This window comes from Telmatherina bonti (genome assembly GCF_933228915.1).
Source record: "Telmatherina bonti genome assembly, chromosome: 5".
Classification (NCBI taxonomy): Eukaryota; Metazoa; Chordata; class Actinopteri; order Atheriniformes; family Telmatherinidae; genus Telmatherina; species Telmatherina bonti.
The window spans coordinates 42,279,434-42,301,830 of NC_136623.1; the positions used below are offsets into that span (position 1 = coordinate 42,279,434).

The following is a 22,397-nucleotide window of genomic DNA, read 5'->3' on the forward strand; positions in this document are numbered from 1 at the left end:
TGCCAGAGAACACCAAGATTGGTAAATTCTCCACTGGCGCCCTGAGCTCTTCACAGATGGAAGCAGGTTCACACTGAGCACATGTGCCAGACGTGACAGAGTCTGGAGACGCCGTGGAGAACGTTCTGCTGCCTGCAACATCCTCCAGCAGGACCGGTTTGGCAGTGGGTCAGTAATGGTGTGGGGGGGCATTTCTTTGGAGGGCCGCACAGCCCTCCATGTGCTCTCCAGAGGTAGCCTGACTGCCATTAGGTACCGAGATGAGATCCTCAGACCCCTTGTGGGACCATATGCTGGTGCGGTTGGCCCTGGGTTCCTCCTAATGCAAGACAATGCTAGACCTCATGTGGCTGGAGTGTGTCAGCAGTTCCTGCAACGCCAAGGCATTGATGTTATGGACCGGCCCGCCCGTTCCCCAGACCTGGATCCAGCTGAGCACATCTGGGACATCATGTCTCGCTCCATCCACCAACGCCAAGTTGCACCACAGACTGTCCAGGAGTTGGCGGATGCTTTAGTCCAGGTCTGGGAGGAGATCCCTCAGGAGAACATCCACCGCCTCATCAGGAGCATGCCCAGGCGTTGTAGGGAGGTCATACACCCCACACCACAGTCAGGGGGACCAGCAAAGCCTGGCCCTGCAGGGCAGACAGAACACGGGCCCCAGGCTGAAGAGCCTGAAGGCAGCCCCCCACCCCGCAGGCAGAGTACCCAGCCCATGCTGCCGGAGAGCCAGGACCCCCAGACCACCACGGTCTGGTTTAGGTCCAACATTACTGAGCAAGTTGTATTTAAACCGTTAAAATAAAGCAGAAATCTGAGAAAATGTTAGCGAGACTTGGGACCTCTTCACAGCACTGAAACAGATGTATCATCAGCTTTAACACTGATTCTGGTTCCATATCAGTCCTGGTTCTGCTGGATCTCACATTGATTCTGTAGATCACAGAGTCCTAGACAGGCTGGAGAACTGGGTCGGACTTCTGGACTGGTCCAGGTCCAGTTGGAAGTTCTGTTATCAGAGTGAATCTCAGTGAGTTGCAGTGTGATGTGGGGTCCTCCAGGGGGCAGTGCGAGCACTTCTTCTCGGTGGCTGAACATACCTGATACCCTGTGTCTCTGTCAGCGGACCACTCTCCTACCATTAGTCCTTCATTTAGCTAGGATATGTTGTTTCAGCCTGGAGGCAGAAAACACTGACCTTATCGAGAAGCGGCGAGTTGGTTTGTCTTGTTTTATCTGAAGGAAAATGTTTGTGGCGGCTTCTGAAGGTACCTGATGTGCAGCCATGCAGAGGACCTGAGGGCCAGAGCAGAGTGGGAGGGTAAAGGCACGGCCTCCCGGGCCAAGCTGCTGGACAAGCTACAGGGTGAGTTGATTATGTGTGCAGTTATTCAGGTTTTGTCAGAGACAGCAGTAGAAGTAAAGCGGCTTGTTTCGCGTGCAGCATACCTGCCTCCATCAGTCATGCTGCCTCCTCGCCGCCTACAAACTCTGCTGAAGCAGGCTGTGGAGCTGCAGAGAGAGCGCTGCCTTTATCACAACACCAAACTGGACAGTGGACTGGACTCCATGTCTCTGCTTTTGGACCACGCCTGCAGCCGGTCAGAGCCCCCCCACGCCGATGCACAGCCCATTACATCCCATTTCTCACTGTTGTTCCCTGTTCCACTGCTTCTGTCTTTCTTCATATGGATGTAGGGAGGAGTTCCCGTGCTACACTCAGCAGATTCTCACTGAACACTGCAACGAAGTTTGGTTCTGCAAGTTCTCCAATGATGGCACAAAACTGGCCACTGGGTCCAAAGACACCACGGTCATCGTGTGGCAGGTTGACACGGTAAGTCAGTGATCGGGAGAATGTGAGACAGGACTTTAAACTGAAGAGGTGATAAATATGTGGCTTTACTGGCTAACAGGAAACTCAGCAGCTGAAGCTGATGAAGACTCTGGAGGGTCATGCCTATGGCGTCTCCTATCTGGCCTGGAGTCCTGATGATACCTACCTAATAGCTTGTGGTCCTGATGACTGCTCTGAGCTGTGGCTGTGGAACGTGCAGGTACACCGTGCCCCAAAGGCATTTTCTTCCTAACTCGTCTAATTATTCCCTTTTTAAAAAGAGACTGAACTAAAATCTGCCAGCTCCACGGTCACATCAGACATGCTGAAGCCCAAGTCCAGCAGACACACGTGCTGCTGCCTTTTCGTTGCAAACTTAAATCCCATCCAAAGGAATTTCATTTCAAAATGATTTTTTTATTGCAAGGATGTAATGGGCTTAGTGACAACACAGTCCACCAGATCTGCTGACAAAATCATTTAACAGCATGTATTGTGTAACAAAAATCAAAGGTCAACTAGAAACTGAGCTGTTCTGAATGCTGTCATGAGCTGTAATGCTAAGCAAAGCTGAATGAAAAGAAGCTTGATGTGTTTAAAGCAGAAACCGACGTTTAAACAGCGTTAAAATGGCTGAAAGTTGAGCTGAAACAAATGGAAGAATGAATGCTCAGCTGAAGTAAATGTAAGTAAAATGGTGTTTGAGTGCTGAAAATGGTTCAAAGTTGAAATGAAATGAGCAAAAGAAAGTTGAAGATTCTTGAAATCTGCTGATTGAAGACATGACAGATGAGAAAAGTGGGGAAGAGAAGACAAAGATGGCATTTCCATTCGTTTCAATGACAAACAGTTTCAAAGTTCTTCTCCAGTCTGGTCCAGCAGTACTCTGTAAAATCAGTTTCTACGTTTCCGTCTCTTGAAAAAGCAGATGTGCTCAGCACATCACAGCTGCTTTAATGCTGGACAGGACAAGTTAGAAATAAAACGTTTTAAAGTCAAACTTTTTGAAAACCATAAAAGTTATAAAATAGAAAAGTCTGAACACCTATGTCCCGAACGAATGAAACGTTTTGATATCAACATTTTCTAAATCGGTAAACCCTAGGGGAAAAGGCTTGTCAGTGCGACAGCATGTGGAGCTGGAGGACGTCTGCTGTTGGGACAGATTTGCATCTGTCCGCAGCGGTTGCAGGTTTTGTGCTGATGATTAAAAAGCAGAAGTTCCCTGCAAGTCTTCCTGTGCAGCTGTAAGGTTGAGATGTAAATATGTTGATCAGCAGTAAGATTACCTGCAGGGCTGGTTTAAACCACATGTTTGCAATCCAGCAGCTACTTTTAAAGAAAAAACTCACAATTTATAACTAATCACTTAAAACAAACGGCAAAAATCATGACTGACTTGAACACAAAAGCCAAATGGTTTTCCTTAACCCTGGAGTACCGGCACGGTTTGATCGCTACGTTGGGGACCATAGAAAAGGACCGTAAACATGTACACAATGTTGAAGTAGTTGCACCTGCACCTGAGAATGCTGGACCCCCCCCCACAGAGAAAAAACCAAACATTTTTATGTCTGGAAGTATTTTGTGCTCTAATGGCGCCATCCCGATCTCTATAACTGGATGTCAGTCAAGTAGACCTTCCATCCGCAGATGGCCAATCAGCTTTTTACGATACACGTCCATCCAGGTCAGATTGTTGTTCTGGTTACTGATCTGTGATGTTTTCTGTCCATGGTGGGGAAGACGGGAGACTTACGAACCAAGATGAGTCAGTCCCATGAGGACAGCTTGACCAGTGTTGCCTGGAATCCAGATGGAAAACGTTTTGTCACTGGTGGCCAGAGAGGCCAGTTCTACCAGTGTGTGAGTATCTTCAAAGACCCCATCTCCATCCCTGCTCTGAGTCCAGTCCCCCCCTGACATTGGTCTTTGTGGTTTTCTGGTAGGATTTAGATGGAAACCTGCTGGACTCATGGGAGGGGGTCCGGGTGCAGTGCTTGTGGTGTCTCAATGACAGTCGGACTGTCCTGGCATCCGACACACACCAGAGAATTCGAGGATACAATTTTGAGGACCTGACGGACAGAAACATGTAAGTTACAACCAGAACTGGGTCCTCGTGGATTAGAAGGATCATGTAGAAGAAAGCAACTGAGAAGGAGAAGAACGATGGACCACTGAACACAGGAGGCAAAACAACACGCGTCCTCGTTACAGGACAAAGTAACGAGCATGCTCAGAACGAACGGAATTAACTTAGAGCAGAATGAAGGTTTACATGAATAAACCAGTAACTTACAGCGGGATGAAGTTTAATTCCCAATAGAAATCTGCATTTGGAATTAAGTGTTTACATGGTTGTTTAATTAACTTTTATTCAGAATTAAAGAGGAATTAAACTCCAGTGGAAACGTAGCAAATATGAAAAATCTGAATTTGGGCATGAGATAAGCAACTAGACTTGCCACGTGAATGGAGCAAACGGGATCTGCAAACAAACACTTCTGCCTTCTCATTTGGGACGTTAGCGAAGCTCCAGAGTTGGAAGTTTAAAACCCAGAAGTCCAGGAGAGAAGCTAGAGCTGCTGCTGTTCCAGCAGACCAGAAGTAGACCTCTGCCCGGCTCGTTCATCCTGTATGAGAGTTTTCTTCACCTCAAGTTCATGTGAGAGTAAAGTTAAAAACTAAATCAAATTGAAAACCTGATATTTGTTTAGCTCTATCTTCCAACTTAATGACATTGATCAGTGTAGACACATGAAACTCCCTGGTTTCACGACGCAGTAGGCTGGACATAAAACTGGACCTGGAAACACAACACTGGAACGTAGGGAGACTGGAGAGGCAGCACCCTACCTTCATCCCCAGTCTCCTGTTTCAGCTTCATCCATTTTCTTAACCAATGGTGGCTTATGGAAGCCTATACCAGGATACCACCTGGACGGGTCACCAGTCCATCAGAGGGCAAACAGATAGACAAACAACCGTTCATGCTCATGCTCACTGCTAGGGACATTTTAGAGCAACAAATTAACGTAACAGCATGTTGGGACGGTGGCAGGAAGCCAGAATACCGGGAGAGAACCCACGCGTACACAGGGAGAACGGGGAGGGGCAGGATGTTGGGATAGTTTTACGGTGATCTGGTGGTGACTTACGGGAGCACTCTTCATTTTTGGTGCTGCTCATAGAGCATCAGTACAACTTTTTGAAATGGTGGTGTCAAACTGGGATTTCATTATGTTATGACTGTTTAAATGTGTGGATAGCACACAATTGTTTTATTATCACCACCACTGTATGGTAAATAAACCACCACATAAAGCATCTCTGGATGTGATTCTCCGTCCGACAAAAACACTGCAGCAGCTCGCAGACATGCAGCATTCTGATAAAGTATAAAGGAAATCCAAAGAAAACAAAATTTTGAAGTGATGAAAACTGGAGTGAGAGAAAAATAATTTTTTAAAGATTGAAAATGTCAGTCATGGAATGTTATGGAACATAAAAGAAAGTTAATGATACTTTCTAGCATCTTGAATAATTTTACACATTATGTCCTGATACAATATAATTACACAGTGGTAACACAATAAATATATAATATTCATTATTCTCAAAAACTATTACCTTGAATTATGTCATCTTTCATTTCAATTTTCCTTTTGATTAACATGTTTTAACATCCTCTCTACTGCTGTTGTAGAGTTGAACTCTTGTTTGTTCCAACAGCTGGTTTTCACCATTAATCCCAAATTCCTCAGCTAAATAAATCAACAGTAGAGTATTATATAAGCATTAAAGACACTGGCCAGATACACACATCGTAATAACATTATGAGATGGTCATAATGTTGCTGCCATGACACCTAGGCTGTCACCTGGTTTGGATTTTGGAGGATAAAATGATATTCTACAGCAGGCCTCTTCAAATGGCGGCCCGCGGGCCACATGCAGCCCAGAACCAACTCCTATGTGGCCCAGCTTATGTAAAAGAAAAAAAGATATTAATCAAGAACCTTCAGTTATTCCTTCACTGATTAAGTAAGCTACAATTCTTCCGTTGTCAGACCATGAATGCAACACCTGGTTGCCGAGCAACATTAACCCCAGTGCGTGTTGTGTTTTGAAGTTGTAAGAGTGTGTTTTTTTTTTTTTTTTTTTTGTTCTTTTTTTTTTTTCTCCTTCCTTTCTTAATCTGTGTGGCCAGCTTATTTATTTTTTTTAAGCATTAAGTGTATTGTGTGTGTGTGTATGTGTGCATGTGAATGTATGTATATGCATATACGTGTATGTGTGTGAATCCGTAAATGTATGTATGTGTGTATATGTATATGCATGCATATATCATACACATATATATTCAGGGTGCCTTTACCTCACTAAACAGATGGCATTGTTTATCATATTAAGTTGAAAAGATAGAGCCTAGGAGGTTTGTACATTTGAAAATCAACTTGAATTGAACGCTTCTCTATATGGTAAGATCTTGACCTATTGAGATGTTTGTCCACCTTTTCTTTTCCCTTTTATTTGTATGGATACCAGGAGGCGCCCCCCCTCCCGAGTAGCAATTCTGATCCGTAAAGACACCCCTTTTAAACACTGCTCTACCTTAGCTGATGAAAATGGACGCTATGTGATGGTATTGGGGGAACTGCAATCGGTGCATTTAACGTTATTGAACCTATACAGCCCAAATCACGACGACCCAGAATTTTTTAGAAACGTTTTAGGATTGATCCCAAATAGATATCTAATACAAACTTAATTATAGGTGCCGATTTGAACTTTGTTTTTGACCCTTATCTGGATGGATCTGGCACTTACAGAGTATCCCCCCTCCAACTCATGTAATTTTGTGGAAACATAGTCTTATCTTATCTTATCATATATGAAGAACATGAACCTAGTAGACATTTGGAGAATTCTCAACCAGTCAGGCAGAGAATACTCATTTCATTCCAAAGTTCATAACGTTTATAGCAGGATTGATTATATCCTAGTAGATGGGAGGGTGCTGCCATAGGCTTCCAACCAAAATATCATAATATCATAACCTCCGATCATAGCCCAGTTACCTTTTCTTTAAAATTGGATAAATATACAAAGTCCCAGAGGTATTGGAGGTGTAATCCTCTTTTACTTGAGAGTAGAAAATTCTGTGAATATTTGGAACAGCATATTAAGTTATTCTTTTACTCCAATGATAAGGATGATATTTACCTGCGTTACTATGGGAGACCTTTAAAGGATACTTGAGAGGGTGCATTATTTCTTACCAATCCAGCACTAGAAAACAAAATATGGCTGAACAAAAAGCGCTGGAAGAGAAAATTAAACAATTAGACTTAGACAATGCCCAAAATCCGACAATGGAAAAACATAAAGATATCTCTGCATTAAAATACAAACTCAACAACTTGCTATCCGAACGAATAAATAGAACATTTTATACAAAACAAAGGCTTTTCGAATTTGGAGATAAACCACACAAATTGTTAGCAAGTCAATTACGTAAACTGGAAAATGATAGATGTATTCATAAAATAAAATCAGAATCTGGTGCTGTGTTTATACAAGACACGAGGATATCAATGCAGAATTTAAAATGTTTTATAAGAAACTATAGACATCTCAGAACAGGGCTCCTACAGGTGTAATGCAGTCATTCTTGGACTCCTGTAAATTGCCAGAACTGGACCAGGCTGTCCGCCAATACTTAGATCCAGAGATTACCAGATACAGAGATTACAGCTGAAGAAATCATACAATCCATTAAATTGCTCAAGAACGGCAAAAGTCCAGGACCAGATGGTCTAAGCAATGAGTTATAAAGACAATTTAGTGAGATCGTGGCCCCCTATCTTCCCAGAATATACAACAGGGTGAAAGAGGAGCGTACTCTTCCCCCTACTATGAACGAAGCCATTATTACTTTCATCCCCAAGAAAGGCAAAGACACAGAGAAAGTGGGGTCTTATAGCCCTATTTGTCTTTTAAACACAGACCGAAAGATCTTGACTAAAACCTTAGCAAGACGCCTCAGCACATGTATGGGTAAGATGGTGCACCCTGACCAGACGAGCTTTATGCCCAAGCAGAACTCATTTTATAATCTTAGACGTCTCTTTAACATCATGTATTCCTCTAGAAATCCCAAGGAGGAGTTGGCCATCCTTCTTTTAGACACAGAAAAAGTGTTTGACCAAGTCGAACGGTCATATCTGTACACTGTAATGGAGAAGTTTAAAATTGGAGAAAAGTTTATTGCTTGGGTTAAGTTATTGTGTAGTAACCCCAGTGCCAGGATATTAACCAATCATACCTTATCTTCACAATTTACACCTAGCAGAGGATGCAAGCAAGGCTGTGTACTCAGTCCCTTACTATTCGCCTTAGCTCTGGAGTCACTTGCGCAAACTATCAGATCGCATATTGGTATACATGGATTTAATACGGCCTACACTTCAAATAAAATGAAGGGGATTTGGAATACAATTTACTGATAATATTTGGAAGTCTATCTTAGAATACGTTCATACCTGCTCTCTAAAGGCTAGACACCACCTAATTCAGTTTAAAGTGCTTCATAGAATTCACTATTCAAAAACAAAGTTACATAACATTTTCCCTGAAGTTTCACCCCTATGTGATGAATGCCTGTCTGAAGAAGCTGATTTATTGCACAGCTTTGTTTTGTGTCCTAAACTGCAAGATTATTGGGTTGACATTTTAATGTGTTCTCTAAAATACTTGAAGTACAGATACAACCTGAGCCTGGTCTAGTTATTCTGGGCAGTTTAGACAGATTGAGACCCCCAAGAGTAACTCAGCAACTTTTTTTGTCATATGGTTTGATCACAGCTAAGAAGCTAATTTTAATGTGTTGGAAGGAGACAAAGGTTCCCACACTGAAAAGATGGTTTATGGAACTGAAAGATACACTTCATTTAGAAAATATCAGGCACTCCGTTAAGGATGGATCCAGTACAGGTGAACAGGTTTCTGATGTGCCAGGGAATCCATTTTCTCTATGGTTGAGCCTATGTATGTCATTCCAGAGTCCAGGAGGATCATCCTATCATGTCGTTCACTGTCTCAAGAAGTGGACGGTTGGCTCTTCTGAATGTTGCCACTCAGGTGAGCCCCCTCCCCCCGTCCACGCCCCCCCACCCTGTCCACGGCTGTTTCCGTAGCTCTGATGGTGTCAGCTGAGTGGATGTTTCTCTGCAGGGAGTGCACCTGTGGGACCTACAGGACTGTGTGCTGGTCAGAAAGTACCAGGGAGTTACCCAAGGCTTCTACACCATCCACTCCTGTTTCGGAGGACACAATGAAGACTTCATCACTAGTGGAAGTGAAGGTAGGACAACAGTTTTTATTCTGTTGGGCTTAATTCTGGGATTTAAAACATCATTCAGCAAGAACTAAAAAATAAAAAAAAAAGCAGAATAGTTCTGTCTAATCCCTGGTGGAGTCACCATGAGGTCTGATCTAAGAGCAGCTGATGACATGTATGTCTTCTTACAGACCACAAAGTGTACATATGGCATCAGCGCAGTGAGCTTCCCATCGCAGAACTGAGCGGCCACACTCGCACCGTCAACTGTGTGAGCTGGAACCCCGTTCTGCCTGGACTGCTCGCCAGCGCCTCAGATGATGGGACCATCCGGATCTGGGGACCGACCCCATTCCAGGATGTTCCAGACACAGAGAGGCTCAGTGGTATGAACATGAACTTTATCATAAGAAAATGAAATAATATGGAGACTGATCATGTTTCTGGTTTCCCAACCAAACAATACGTTCAGCTTCTTCAGTTAGGACTGAATATTCTGTGCCACGGGTACTACCAGACTACGAAAACAGTCGTAGGGCTAGGCTCTCCTCAGGGCGAATTAAGACCTCAGGGCGAGTTCAGTCAGAGGGCCGGTCGCCGCCACGCGGCGAGTTCACGTCAGAGGGCTGGTCGTCGCCACGCGGCGAGTTCAGTCAGAGGGCCGGTCGTCGCCACGCGGCGAGTTCACGTCAGAGGGCCGGTCGTCGCCACGCGGCGAGTTCACGTCAGAGGGCTGGTCGTCGCCACGCGGCGAGTTCACGTCAGAGGGCTGGTCGTCGCCACGCGGCGAGTTCAGTCAGAGGGCCGGTCGTCGCCACGCGGCGAGTTCACGTCAGAGGGCTGGTCGTCGCCACGCGGCGAGTTCAGTCAGAGGGCCGGTCGTCGCCACGCGGCGAGTTCACGTCAGAGGGCCGGTCGTCGCCACGCGGCGAGTTCACGTCAGAGGGCTGGTCGTCGCCACGCGGCGAGTTCACGTCAGAGGGCCGGTCGCCACGCGGCGAGTTCACGTCAGAGGGCTGGTCGTCGCCACGCGGCGAGTTCACGTCAGAGGGCCGGTCGCCACGCGGCGAGTTCACGTCAGAGGGCCGGTCGCCACGCGGCGAGTTCACGTCAGAGGGCTGGTCGTCGCCACGCGGCGAGTTCACGTCAGAGGGCCGGTCGTCGCCACGCGGCGAGTTCACGTCAGAGGGCCGGTCGCCACGCGGCGAGTTCACGTCAGAGGGCCGGTCGTCGCCACGCGGCGAGTTCACGTCAGAGGGCCGGTCGTCGCCACGCGGCGAGTTCAGTCAGAGGGCCGGTCGTCGCCACGCGGCGAGTTCACGTCAGAGGGCCGGTCGTCGCCACGCGGCGAGTTCACGTCAGAGGGCCGGTCGTCGCCACGCGGCGAGTTCAGTCAGAGGGCCGGTCGTCGCCACGCGGCGAGTTCACGTCAGAGGGCTGGTCGTCGCCACGCGGCGAGTTCAGTCAGAGGGCCGGTCGTCGCCACGCGGCGAGTTCAGTCAGAGGGCCGGTCGTCGCCACGCGGCGAGTTCACGTCAGAGGGCCGGTCGTCGCCACGCGGCGAGTTCACGTCAGAGGGCTGGTCGTCGCCACGCGGCGAGTTCAGTCAGAGGGCCGGTCGTCGCCACGCGGCGAGTTCACGTCAGAGGGCCGGTCGTCGCCACGCGGCGAGTTCACGTCAGAGGGCCGGTCGTCGCCACGCGGCGAGTTCACGTCAGAGGGCCGGTCGTCGCCACGCGGCGAGTTCAGTCAGAGGGCTGGTCGTCGCCACGCGGCGAGTTCAGTCAGAGGGCCGGTCGTCGCCACGCGGCGAGTTCAGTCAGAGGGCCGGTCGTCGCCACGCGGCGAGTTCAGTCAGAGGGCTGGTCGTCGCCACGCGGCGAGTTCACGTCAGAGGGCTGGTCGTCGCCACGCGGCGAGTTCAGTCAGAGGGCTGGTCGTCGCCACGCGGCGAGTTCACGTCAGAGGGCCGGTCGTCGCCACGCGGCGAGTTCACGTCAGAGGGCTGGTCGTCGCCACGCGGCGAGTTCACGTCAGAGGGCCGGTCGTCGCCACGCAGCGAGTTCACGTCAGAGGGCTGGTCGTCGCCACGCGGCGAGTTCAGTCAGAGGGCCGGTCGTCGCCACGCGGCGAGTTCACGTCAGAGGGCTGGTCGTCGCCACGCGGCGAGTTCACGTCAGAGGGCCGGTCGCCGCCACGCGGCGAGTTCACGTCAGAGGGCCGGTCGTCGCCACGCGGCGAGTTCACGTCAGAGGGCTGGTCGTCGCCACGCGGCGAGTTCAGTCAGAGGGCCGGTCGCCGCCACGCGGCGAGTTCACGTCAGAGGGCTGGTCGCCACGCGGCGAGTTCACGTCAGAGGGCTGGTCGTCGCCACGCGGCGAGTTCAGTCAGAGGGCCGGTCGCCGCCACGCGGCGAGTTCACGTCAGAGGGCTGGTCGTCGCCACGCGGCGAGTTCAGTCAGAGGGCTGGTCGTCGCCACGCGGCGAGTTCACGTCAGAGGGCTGGTCGCCGCCACGCGGCGAGTTCACGTCAGAGGGCCGGTCGTCGCCACGCGGCGAGTTCACGTCAGAGGGCTGGTCGCCACGCGGCGAGTTCACGTCAGAGGGCTGGTCGTCGCCACGCGGCGAGTTCAGTCAGAGGGCCGGTCGCCGCCACGCGGCGAGTTCACGTCAGAGGGCCGGTCGCCGCCACGCGGCGAGTTCACGTCAGAGGGCTGGTCGTCGCCACGCGGCGAGTTCAGTCAGAGGGCTGGTCGTCGCCACGCGGCGAGTTCACGTCAGAGGGCTGGTCGCCGCCACGCGGCGAGTTCACGTCAGAGGGCCGGTCGCCGCCACGCGGCGAGTTCACGTCAGAGGGCTGGTCGCCGCCACGCGGCGAGTTCACGTCAGAGGGCTGGTCGCCGCCACGCGGCGAGTTCACGTCAGAGGGCTGGTCGCCGCCACGCGGCGAGTTCACGTCAGAGGGCCGGTCGTCGCCACGCGGCGAGTTCAGTCAGAGGGCTGGTCGTCGCCACGCGGCGAGTTCACGTCAGAGGGCCGGTCGCCGCCACGCGGCGAGTTCACGTCAGAGGGCCGGTCGCCGCCACGCGGCGAGTTCAGTCAGAGGGCTGGTCGTCGCCACGCGGCGAGTTCACGTCAGAGGGCTGGTCGTCGCCACGCGGCGAGTTCACGTCAGAGGGCTGGTCGTCGCCACGCGGCGAGTTCAGTCAGAGGGCTGGTCGTCGCCACGCGGCGAGTTCACGTCAGAGGGCCGGTCGTCGCCACGCGGCGAGTTCACGTCAGAGGGCTGGTCGTCGCCACGCGGCGAGTTCACGTCAGAGGGCTGGTCGTCGCCACGCGGCGAGTTCAGTCAGAGGGCTGGTCGTCGCCACGCGGCGAGTTCACGTCAGAGGGCTGGTCGTCGCCACGCGGCGAGTTCACGTCAGAGGGCTGGTCGCCACGCGGCGAGTTCAGTCAGAGGGCCGGTCGCCGCCACGCGGCGAGTTCACGTCAGAGGGCTGGTCGTCGCCACGCGGCGAGTTCAGTCAGAGGGCCGGTCGTCGCCACGCGGCGAGTTCACGTCAGAGGGCCGGTCGTCGCCACGCGGCGAGTTCACGTCAGAGGGCCGGTCGTCGCCACGCGGCGAGTTCACGTCAGAGGGCTGGTCGTCGCCACGCGGCGAGTTCAGTCAGAGGGCCGGTCGTCGCCACGCGGCGAGTTCAGTCAGAGGGCTGGTCGTCGCCACGCGGCGAGTTCACGTCAGAGGGCCGGTCGTCGCCACGCGGCGAGTTCACGTCAGAGGGCTGGTCGTCGCCACGCGGCGAGTTCACGTCAGAGGGCCGGTCGCCGCCACGTGGCGAGTTCACGTCAGAGGGCCGGTCGTCGCCACGCGGCGAGTTCACGTCAGAGGGCCGGTCGCCGCCACGTGGCGAGTTCAGTCAGAGGGCTGGTCGTCGCCACGCGGCGAGTTCAGTCAGAGGGCTGGTCGTCGCCACGCGGCGAGTTCACGTCAGAGGGCCGGTCGTCGCCACGCGGCGAGTTCACGTCAGAGGGCCGGTCGTCGCCACGCGGCGAGTTCACGTCAGAGGGCCGGTCGTCGCCACGCGGCGAGTTCACGTCAGAGGGCCGGTCGCCGCCACGTGGCGAGTTCAGTCAGAGGGCTGGTCGCCACGCGGCGAGTTCACGTCAGAGGGCTGGTCGCCGCCACGTGGCGAGTTCAGTCAGAGGGCCGGTCGCCACGCGGCGAGTTCACGTCAGAGGGCTGGTCGTCGCCACGCGGCGAGTTCAGTCAGAGGGCCGGTCGCCACGCGGCGAGTTCAGTCAGAGGGCCGGTCGTCGCCACGCGGCGAGTTCAGTCAGAGGGCCGGTCGCCGCCACGCGGCGAGTTCACGTCAGAGGGCTGGTCGTCGCCACGCGGCGAGTTCACGTCAGAGGGCCGGTCGTCGCCACGCGGCGAGTTCAGTCAGAGGGCCGGTCGCCGCCACGCGGCGAGTTCACGTCAGAGGGCCGGTCGTCGCCACGCGGCGAGTTCACGTCAGAGGGCCGGTCGCCACGCGGCGAGTTCACGTCAGAGGGCTGGTCGCCACGCGGCGAGTTCAGTCAGAGGGCTGGTCGTCGCCACGCGGCGAGTTCACGTCAGAGGGCTGGTCGTCGCCACGCGGCGAGTTCACGTCAGAGGGCTGGTCGTCGCCACGCGGCGAGTTCACGTCAGAGGGCTGGTCGTCGCCACGCGGCGAGTTCACGTCAGAGGGCCGGTCGCCACGCGGCGAGTTCAGTCAGAGGGCTGGTCGTCGCCACGCGGCGAGTTCACGTCAGAGGGCTGGTCGTCGCCACGCGGCGAGTTCACGTCAGAGGGCTGGTCGTCGCCACGCGGCGAGTTCACGTCAGAGGGCTGGTCGTCGCCACGCGGCGAGTTCACGTCAGAGGGCTGGTCGTCGCCACGCGGCGAGTTCACGTCAGAGGGCCGGTCGCCGCCACGCGGCGAGTTCACGTCAGAGGGCCGGTCGCCGCCACGCGGCGAGTTCACGTCAGAGGGCCGGTCGTCGCCACGCGGCGAGTTCACGTCAGAGGGCCGGTCGTCGCCACGCGGCGAGTTCACGTCAGAGGGCCGGTCGCCGCCACGCGGCGAGTTCACGTCAGAGGGCCGGTCGCCGCCACGCGGCGAGTTCACGTCAGAGGGCCGGTCGCCGCCACGCGGCGAGTTCACGTCAGAGGGCCGGTCGTCGCCACGCGGCGAGTTCACGTCAGAGGGCCGGTCGCCGCCACGCGGCGAGTTCACGTCAGAGGGCCGGTCGTCGCCACGCGGCGAGTTCACGTCAGAGGGCCGGTCGCCGCCACGCGGCGAGTTCACGTCAGAGGGCCGGTCGCCGCCACGCGGCGAGTTCACGTCAGAGGGCCGGTCGTCGCCACGCGGCGAGTTCACGTCAGAGGGCTGGTCGTCGCCACGCGGCGAGTTCAGTCAGAGGGCTGGTCGCCGCCACGCGGCGAGTTCACGTCAGAGGGCTGGTCGTCGCCACGCGGCGAGTTCACGTCAGAGGGCCGGTCGTCGCCACGCGGCGAGTTCAGTCAGAGGGCTGGTCGCCGCCACGCGGCGAGTTCACGTCAGAGGGCCGGTCGTCGCCACGCGGCGAGTTCACGTCAGAGGGCCGGTCGCCGCCACGCGGCGAGTTCACGTCAGAGGGCCGGTCGCCGCCACGCGGCGAGTTCACGTCAGAGGGCCGGTCGCCGCCACGCGGCGAGTTCACGTCAGAGGGCCGGTCGCCGCCACGCGGCGAGTTCACGTCAGAGGGCCGGTCGCCGCCACGCGGCGAGTTCAGTCAGAGGGCTGGTCGCCACGCGGCGAGTTCACGTCAGAGGGCTGGTCGCCACGCGGCGAGTTCACGTCAGAGGGCCGGTCGCCACGCGGCGAGTTCACGTCAGAGGGCCGGTCGCCGCCACGCGGCGAGTTCACGTCAGAGGGCCGGTCGCCGCCACGCGGCGAGTTCACGTCAGAGGGCCGGTCGCCGCCACGCGGCGAGTTCACGTCAGAGGGCCGGTCGCCGCCACGCGGCGAGTTCACGTCAGAGGGCCGGTCGTCGCCACGCGGCGAGTTCAGTCAGAGGGCTGGTCGTCGCCACGCGGCGAGTTCACGTCAGAGGGCTGGTCGTCGCCACGCGGCGAGTTCACGTCAGAGGGCCGGTCGCCACGCGGCGAGTTCACGTCAGAGGGCTGGTCGCCACGCGGCGAGTTCACGTCAGAGGGCCGGTCGTCGCCACGCGGCGAGTTCACGTCAGAGGGCCGGTCGCCGCCACGCGGCGAGTTCACGTCAGAGGGCCGGTCGTCGCCACGCGGCGAGTTCACGTCAGAGGGCCGGTCGTCGCCACGCGGCGAGTTAGATAAGGACACTTAAAGAATTCCCACAGTGTAAACATTAACATCACAGCCATTTTAAACCACACATGGATTTCCATGTACCTGCTGTTTATAATGTAAGTTTTACAAGCACAGCGGTGGAGAGAGACAGATGGCGACGGAGTCTTAACATTAAATATATCTGAATCCTAGTGTTACCTGTCAGCAGACCTGTGGGATCAGGCTTCTTGAGAAAATGCTAACCTGTGTTTTCTAACCAATCAGAATGCTGCACCATGGACAGCTGATGACCACCATGAAGACTCTGTGGCCACTTTAATCCATGAAGTGGGAAATGTTGGTGAGAGGTGTGGCTCTGGGAGAGGATATCGGACTCTAATCTGGACGTGTTGAAGCTGGGCAAAGGACCTGATCTGACCCACATCCTCCTCCAGGACCACTCGCCTGCTGTTTGTCCTCTAAACTAAGTTCATTCTCAGACGCTGATCTAAAGCAGGGTTTTCTTTTCTCTCACATGAAGAAGATTCAACGTTTTCTTTCTCTGTTGAACCTTCATGCTGTTCTATTTTCACTGAATATTGCTTTTTTATTTTAAGAAAACTGTGTAACTTAATGATGTTTGCAGAATATTGATGAGCATGTTCCACCAGGTTGTTGGCGAGCTAGTTTTCCCTCTCCATCTGTGATCATGTTGACATGTTTGCATTTTCAGTGTCCAGATTCATTCCAGATAAGGCTGGTTTTGTTTAGTTATTTTTTTATTATTGCAGTCTGCCATTTCACCTGTAATACAAACAGCTCATATTTAGTTTCTGTTTTGTAGTTTTTCCTTAAGTTTTATTTATCATTGTGATCCTTTTTAATTTGCTCAAAGTTGGCTTTGGACATGAACAAGACTTTTTGGACATGAAAGAGGTTTTTTTTCCATTTTTTTCCAACAAGAAATATCAAAACACTTCTTTGAACTGGACATGTTAAACATTTCAGGGGTTAGGTGTAGGGTAGGTGTAGCAAGGCACTTGCTCTGGGGACCATCGTTACTGTGGATTCATCTCCACTGGTTACTCTGGTCAGTGTTAAATGGGTCAAACTTCAGTTTTACCTCAGATAGTCAGCACATCAGAGATGACATGGACAGTTTCCTTTACAGCAGCTGTCTAGATTTCTTCCAGTTTTCTCTACTTCTGACAAGGTTTCATCTTAACACTAATGTTTAAAGATTAAATATCCAATTCTGTCCTCAAGTCTTTGTGAAATCCCTGTAGTCCTGAAAAAACAACCCGGACTGTAGGAACCCTGTGTTTCCAGATAACAGCCCCCTGCAAAGAAACTGGGACTGTCCAAATACCACCAGCTTTTATTTTTTCTGGTAAAGCAGATGTTCATCTCAGTCTTGGACTTCAGACTTTTAGTGTGGAGTCTTCCTCTTCCTTTTCTTTTCTCTTCTTGCCAAATGAACGGTACTAGCTTGCTAGTAGTTTCCACAAATCCTTTTCCAATTTCAAAATATTACAAAGTGGTTTTTCTGTTCAGTATAGTTGTAGGATTTTTTCTTCTGTCTGCATATTTTACATTAGAGAAACCATGATTTTAAATAAAATTTTGTTTGCTCTGTCTTTGACAAAGTTGTATGACTGCAGACCTGAGCAGCAGGAACCTTCCAAGTATGTCCTCTCTGAATTTGTGTGGGTTATTTCAACTCTGAAAACAAGCATGTAAGGTATAATAGCTCGAAATGGTAACTTCACTCTAGAAGTGCTGATGGGCTGGCAACCTGTTGACCTACCTCCTGGATGGGCTTTGGTCCCTGATGTTTCTGAACACAATTAAACTGGATAACAGAATAACAACTTAATCTAAACTTTGCACTTGAATTTTAGACTCCATCCCAACCTGTCTTCAAGGAAGCTTTCCCCTCAATGAATGCATCAAGAGTAAATTTGTTCATCTCCATTGACAGTATATGTTCCTCATTTGTTTAATACTGTTGTAATCAAGCCTTTCCTTTTATACCTCTTGATCCAGGAGTGTTAGCCAAGTAGATCTAGCATCACTTTGCAGACTAAGCACTGCTCAAAGACCCCTATGATGAATAGAAACATTGACATAAGGTTTTCCTTACCCATAAATGACTGAGGTCCCATCTCTGGAACCAGGCCTGGGGTTGGGGAATGGGGGTGACTACCTGGCTGGGCCTCTGTCCATGGGGCCCGAAGGGGTACGATGGGCCTCCCTCGCCCCATGCAGAAGGAACCATAGTGGTCAAGTGCAGTGTGATTCGGCTACAGAAATTAGCTCTAAGGACATGGAATGTCACCTATCTGGCAGGGAGGTTGAGCAATTCCAGTTGGATATAGTTGGATTCACCTTGACACTTGCTTGGGATCTGAAACCAGTGTCCTTGAGAAGGACTGGACTCTCTTCCACTCCGGAGTTGCTCCCTGTGAGTGCTGAGCAGGTGTGGGCATACTCATTGTCTTTCAGCTTTGTCCCTTGATCACTCTGGAGAAAGAGTGGGTAGCCGATTACCATAAAACTTAAAGGGATCAGTCTGGGTCTGGTCCTGAATAGATTATGACCATTTCCAGTCTATGCCTAAGGCACACCCACTACCACAAGGACATGCTTTTTTTGACATTGTACAGTTCTCTTCAAATAAATGAAACTGCTATACAACATATCAAACCTTTTACTAAGCCAAATGTAATGGGGTGACAGTGGCTCGGGTGGTGGAGACGCTAGTTTTGTGACCTGATGGTTGGTTGGGGAGTTCTGCTTCCATACGCTGCTGCAGTCCGGAGGAGGATTGTTCTCTGAGGACCGGTCCCAAGCCCGGATAAATGTAACCATGGCGAATCATGGTCTGATGCCATAAAACAGAAAGTACTTGTTTCCAAGTCATAAGACCTTAGATTTCCACCAAATTTACCATGACTGATGACAGTCAGGCCTTGACCAGTGTTCATATAAAATATACTGGATGACATACAGTATGGCTCCATAGCGCCCCCAACAATAGTTCAATAAACCAGTCCCACCCACTACATTCAGCTACATGGATAAAATTTTGCATGACAGTAGAAGATGGCAGTATGTACAAAATGTCTCTTGGGCATATGGGCTAAAATTAAACAGGAAGTTAACTGTTTTGAAAAAGGTGTCATTTTTTGGCTCAAGTTTGATGTCTCGTCATGAAAATGTAACTTGATATAACTACCACATAAAACAACATATCTGCTCTCCATTTGCTTGATACTGTATAATGCCAGTCCCAGCCTGATCATTCAATCATTCATTTTCTAAACCGCTTAATCTAATTCAGGATTGCTGGGAAGCTGAAGCCTATCCAGACTGGCTTTTGGGCGAAAGGCAGGGTACACCCTGCACAGTTCGCCAGTCCACCAGCCTGAACATCAGAATTAGCACACCGACTGGTCTCTGGACTGGGTCTCTGGTCGGGACTCTGCTTTAGTCTCTGGCCTGGACTCTGGTCCGGACTCTAGTCTGGTCCTTGGCCTGGTCTCTGGTCTGGTTTTATTTTTACTAACTTTTATTTTTCAATAAAGCTTGTGGGGAAAAAGGCAAATTACGTCGAAGTGACGTAGGACGCAGCGACAGCCGCTGACAGACGTTGCTGACGTGTAGGTAATGAGCTTCCGGTTGATTTTCCGCTAGCTTGGCTGTGCTTCGCTCTTCCTCAGATTAAAACTTTCTGAAAAGGTGAAAAGTCCAACATGAAAGATTTATTTCTGAGTCAGCTGTTACACCCCAACAGGAGATAAGCCGGAATACCCACACAGGTAGGTGGATGGGGATAAACCCAGCGGCTACCGACAGCTACATGTAGCAACAGCAGGTAGCAACGGCACGGAGCAACACCAGGTAGCAAATGCACAGAGCAACACTGGGTAGCAACACCAGGTAGCAAATGCACAGAGCAACACTGGGTAGCAACACCAGGTAGCAACAGCACAGAGCAACACCAGGTAGCAACAGCACAGAGCAACACCAGGTAGCAACGCCACGTAGCAACAGCACGGAGAAACAGCAGGTAGCAACAGCACAGAACAACACTAGGTAGCAACAGCACAGAGCAACACTAGGTAGCAACAGCACAGAGCAACCGCACAGAGCAACACTAGGTAGCAACACTAGATAGCAACACCAGGTAGCAACAGCACAGAGCAACACCAGGTAGCAACAGCACAGAGCAACACTAGGTAGCAACAGCACAGAGCAACACTAGGTAGCAACAGCACAGAGCAACACTAGGTAGCAACAGCACAGAACAACACTAGGTAGCAACCGCACAGAGCAACACTAGGTAGCAACACTAGATAGCAACACCAGGTAGCAACAGCACAGAGCAACACCAGGTAGCAACAGCACAGAGCAACACTAGGTAGCAACAGCACAGAACAACACTAGGTAGCAACAGCACAGAGCAACACTAGGTAGCAACAGCACAGAACAACACTAGGTAGCAACAGCACAGAGCAACACTAGGTAGCAACACTAGATAGCAACAGCACAGAGCAACACTAGGTAGCAACACTAGATAGCAACAGCACAGAGCAACACCAGGTAGCAACACTAGGTAGCAACAGCACAGAGCAACACTAGGTAGCAACAGCACGGAGCAACACCCGGTAGCAACAGCACGGAGCAACACCCGGTAGCAACAGCACGGAGCAACACCAGGTAGCAACAGCACAGAGCAACACTAGGCAGCAACCGCACAAATCAACACTAGGTAGCAACAGCACAGAGCAACACTTGGTAGCAACAGCGTGGAGCAACAGCAGGTAGCAACAGCACGGAGCAACACCCGGTAGCAACAGCGCGGAGCAACACCCGGTAGCAACAGCGCGGAGCAACACCCGGTAGCAACAGCACGGAGCAACACCCGGTAGCAACAGCACGGAGCAACACCAGGTAGCAACAGCACAGAGCAACACTAGGCAGCAACAGCACAAATCAACACTTGGTAGCAACAGCACAGAGCAACACTTGGTAGCAACAGCATGGAGCAACACCCGGTAGCAACAGCACGGAGCAACACCCGGTAGCAACAGCGCGGAGCAACACCCGGTAGCAACAGCGCGGAGCAACACCCGGTAGCAACAGCGCGGAGCAACACCCGGTAGCAACAGCGCGGAGCAACACCCGGTAGCAACAGCACAGAGCAACACCCGGTAGCAACGGCACAGAGCAACACCCGGTAGCAACGGCACAGAGCAACACCCGGTAGCAACGGCACAGAGCAACACCCGGTAGCAACAGCACGGAGCAACACCCGGTAGCAACACCCGGTAGCAACAGCACGGAGCAACACCCGGTAGCAACAGCACGGAGCAACACCCGGTAGCAACAGCACGGAGCAACACCCGGTAGCAACAGCACGGAGCAACACCCGGTAGCAACAGCACGGAGCAACACTAGGTAGCAACGCCACGTAACAAAAGCAGGTAGCAACAGCACAGAGCAACACTAGGTAGCAACGCCAGATAGCAACAGCAGGTAGCAACAGCACAGAGCAACACCAGGTAGCAACAGCACGGAGCAACAGCACAGAGCAACACCAGGTAGCAACAGCACGGAGCAACAGCACGTGGCAACAACAGAGAACAATACTAGGTAGCAACAGCACAGAACAACACTAGGTAGCAACAGCACAGAACAAGACTAGGTAGCAACAGCACAGAGCAACACCAGGTAGCAACGCCACGTAGCAACAGCACGGAGAAACAGCAGGTAGCAACAACACGGAGCAACAGCAGGTAGCAACAGCACGGAACAACACTAGGTAGCAACCGCACAAATCAACACTAGGTAGCAACGGCACAGAGCAACACTAGGTAGCAACAGCATCGAGCAACGCCACGGAGCAACACCCGGTAGCAACAGCACGGAGCAACACCCGGTAGCAACAGCTCGGAGCAACACCCGGTAGCAAAAGCACAGAGCAACACTAGGTAGCAACAGCACAGAGCAACACTAGGTAGCAGCAACACCAGGTAGCAATGCCACGTAGCAACACTAGGTAGCAACGCCACGTAGCAACACCAGGTAGCAACACTCGGTAGCAACACCAGGTAGCAACACTCGGTAGCAACAGCACAGAGCAACACTCGGTAGCAACAGCACAGAGCAACACTCGGTAGCAACAGCACAGAGCAACACTAGGTAGCAACAGCACAGAGCAACGCCACGGAGCAACACCAGGTAGCAACAGCACGGAGCAACACCCGGTAGCAACAGCACGGAGCAACACCAGGTAGCAACAGCACGGAGCAACACCCGGTAGCAACAGCACGGAGCAACACCCGGTAGCAACAGCACGGAGCAACACCCGGTAGCAACAGCACGGAGCAACACCAGGTAGCAACAGCACGGAGCAACGCCACGGAGCAACACCAGGTAGCAATGCCACGTAGCAACACTAGGTAGCAACACTCGGTAGCAACGCCACGGAGCAACACCAGGTAGCAACAGCACGGAGCAACACCCGGTAGCAACAGCACGGAGCAACACCAGGTAGCAACAGCACGGAGCAACACCAGGTAGCAACAGCACAGAGCAACACCAGGTAGCAATGCCACGTAGCAACACCAGGTAGCAACACTCGGTAGCAACACCAGGTAGCAACACTCGGTAGCAACAGCACAGAGCAACACTCGGTAGCAACAGCACAGAGCAACACTCGGTAGCAACAGCACAGAGCAACACTAGGTAGCAACAGCACAGAGCAACGCCACGGAGCAACACTCGGTAGCAACAGCACGGAGCAACACCCGGTAGCAACAGCACGGAGCAACACCAGGTAGCAACAGCACGGAGCAACACTCGGTAGCAACAGCACGGAGCAACACCAGGTAGCAA

The 22,397-nt window shown here is 52.1% G+C and overlaps 2 protein-coding genes across 3 annotated transcripts in view; both read left to right on the top strand.

The window, feature by feature from the left end:
• The window catches only part of wdr26a (WD repeat domain 26a), a 48,311-nt gene extending 30,803 nt beyond the window's left edge, over positions 1 to 17,508 (top strand). The window contains exons 5-14 of the mRNA XM_079240060.1: positions 1,272 to 1,369; positions 1,448 to 1,604; positions 1,702 to 1,840; positions 1,920 to 2,060; positions 3,587 to 3,706; positions 3,790 to 3,935; positions 8,908 to 8,986; positions 9,080 to 9,209; positions 9,377 to 9,571; positions 15,780 to 17,508. Of these exons, the coding sequence (XP_079096186.1) occupies positions 1,272 to 1,369; positions 1,448 to 1,604; positions 1,702 to 1,840; positions 1,920 to 2,060; positions 3,587 to 3,706; positions 3,790 to 3,935; positions 8,908 to 8,986; positions 9,080 to 9,209; positions 9,377 to 9,571; positions 15,780 to 15,802 (1,228 nt within the window). The 3' untranslated portion in view covers positions 15,803 to 17,508. The remainder of the gene's footprint in view (positions 1 to 1,271; positions 1,370 to 1,447; positions 1,605 to 1,701; positions 1,841 to 1,919; positions 2,061 to 3,586; positions 3,707 to 3,789; positions 3,936 to 8,907; positions 8,987 to 9,079; positions 9,210 to 9,376; positions 9,572 to 15,779) is intronic.
• Positions 17,509 to 19,167: 1,659 nt separating this feature from the next.
• Positions 19,168 to 22,397, top strand: part of preb (prolactin regulatory element binding) — a 50,732-nt gene continuing 47,502 nt past the window's right edge. For both annotated transcript variants that reach the window (XM_079240929.1, XM_079240931.1), the window contains exon 1: positions 19,168 to 19,315. The gene's annotated coding sequence lies outside the window, so the exon portion shown is untranslated. The remainder of the gene's footprint in view (positions 19,316 to 22,397) is intronic.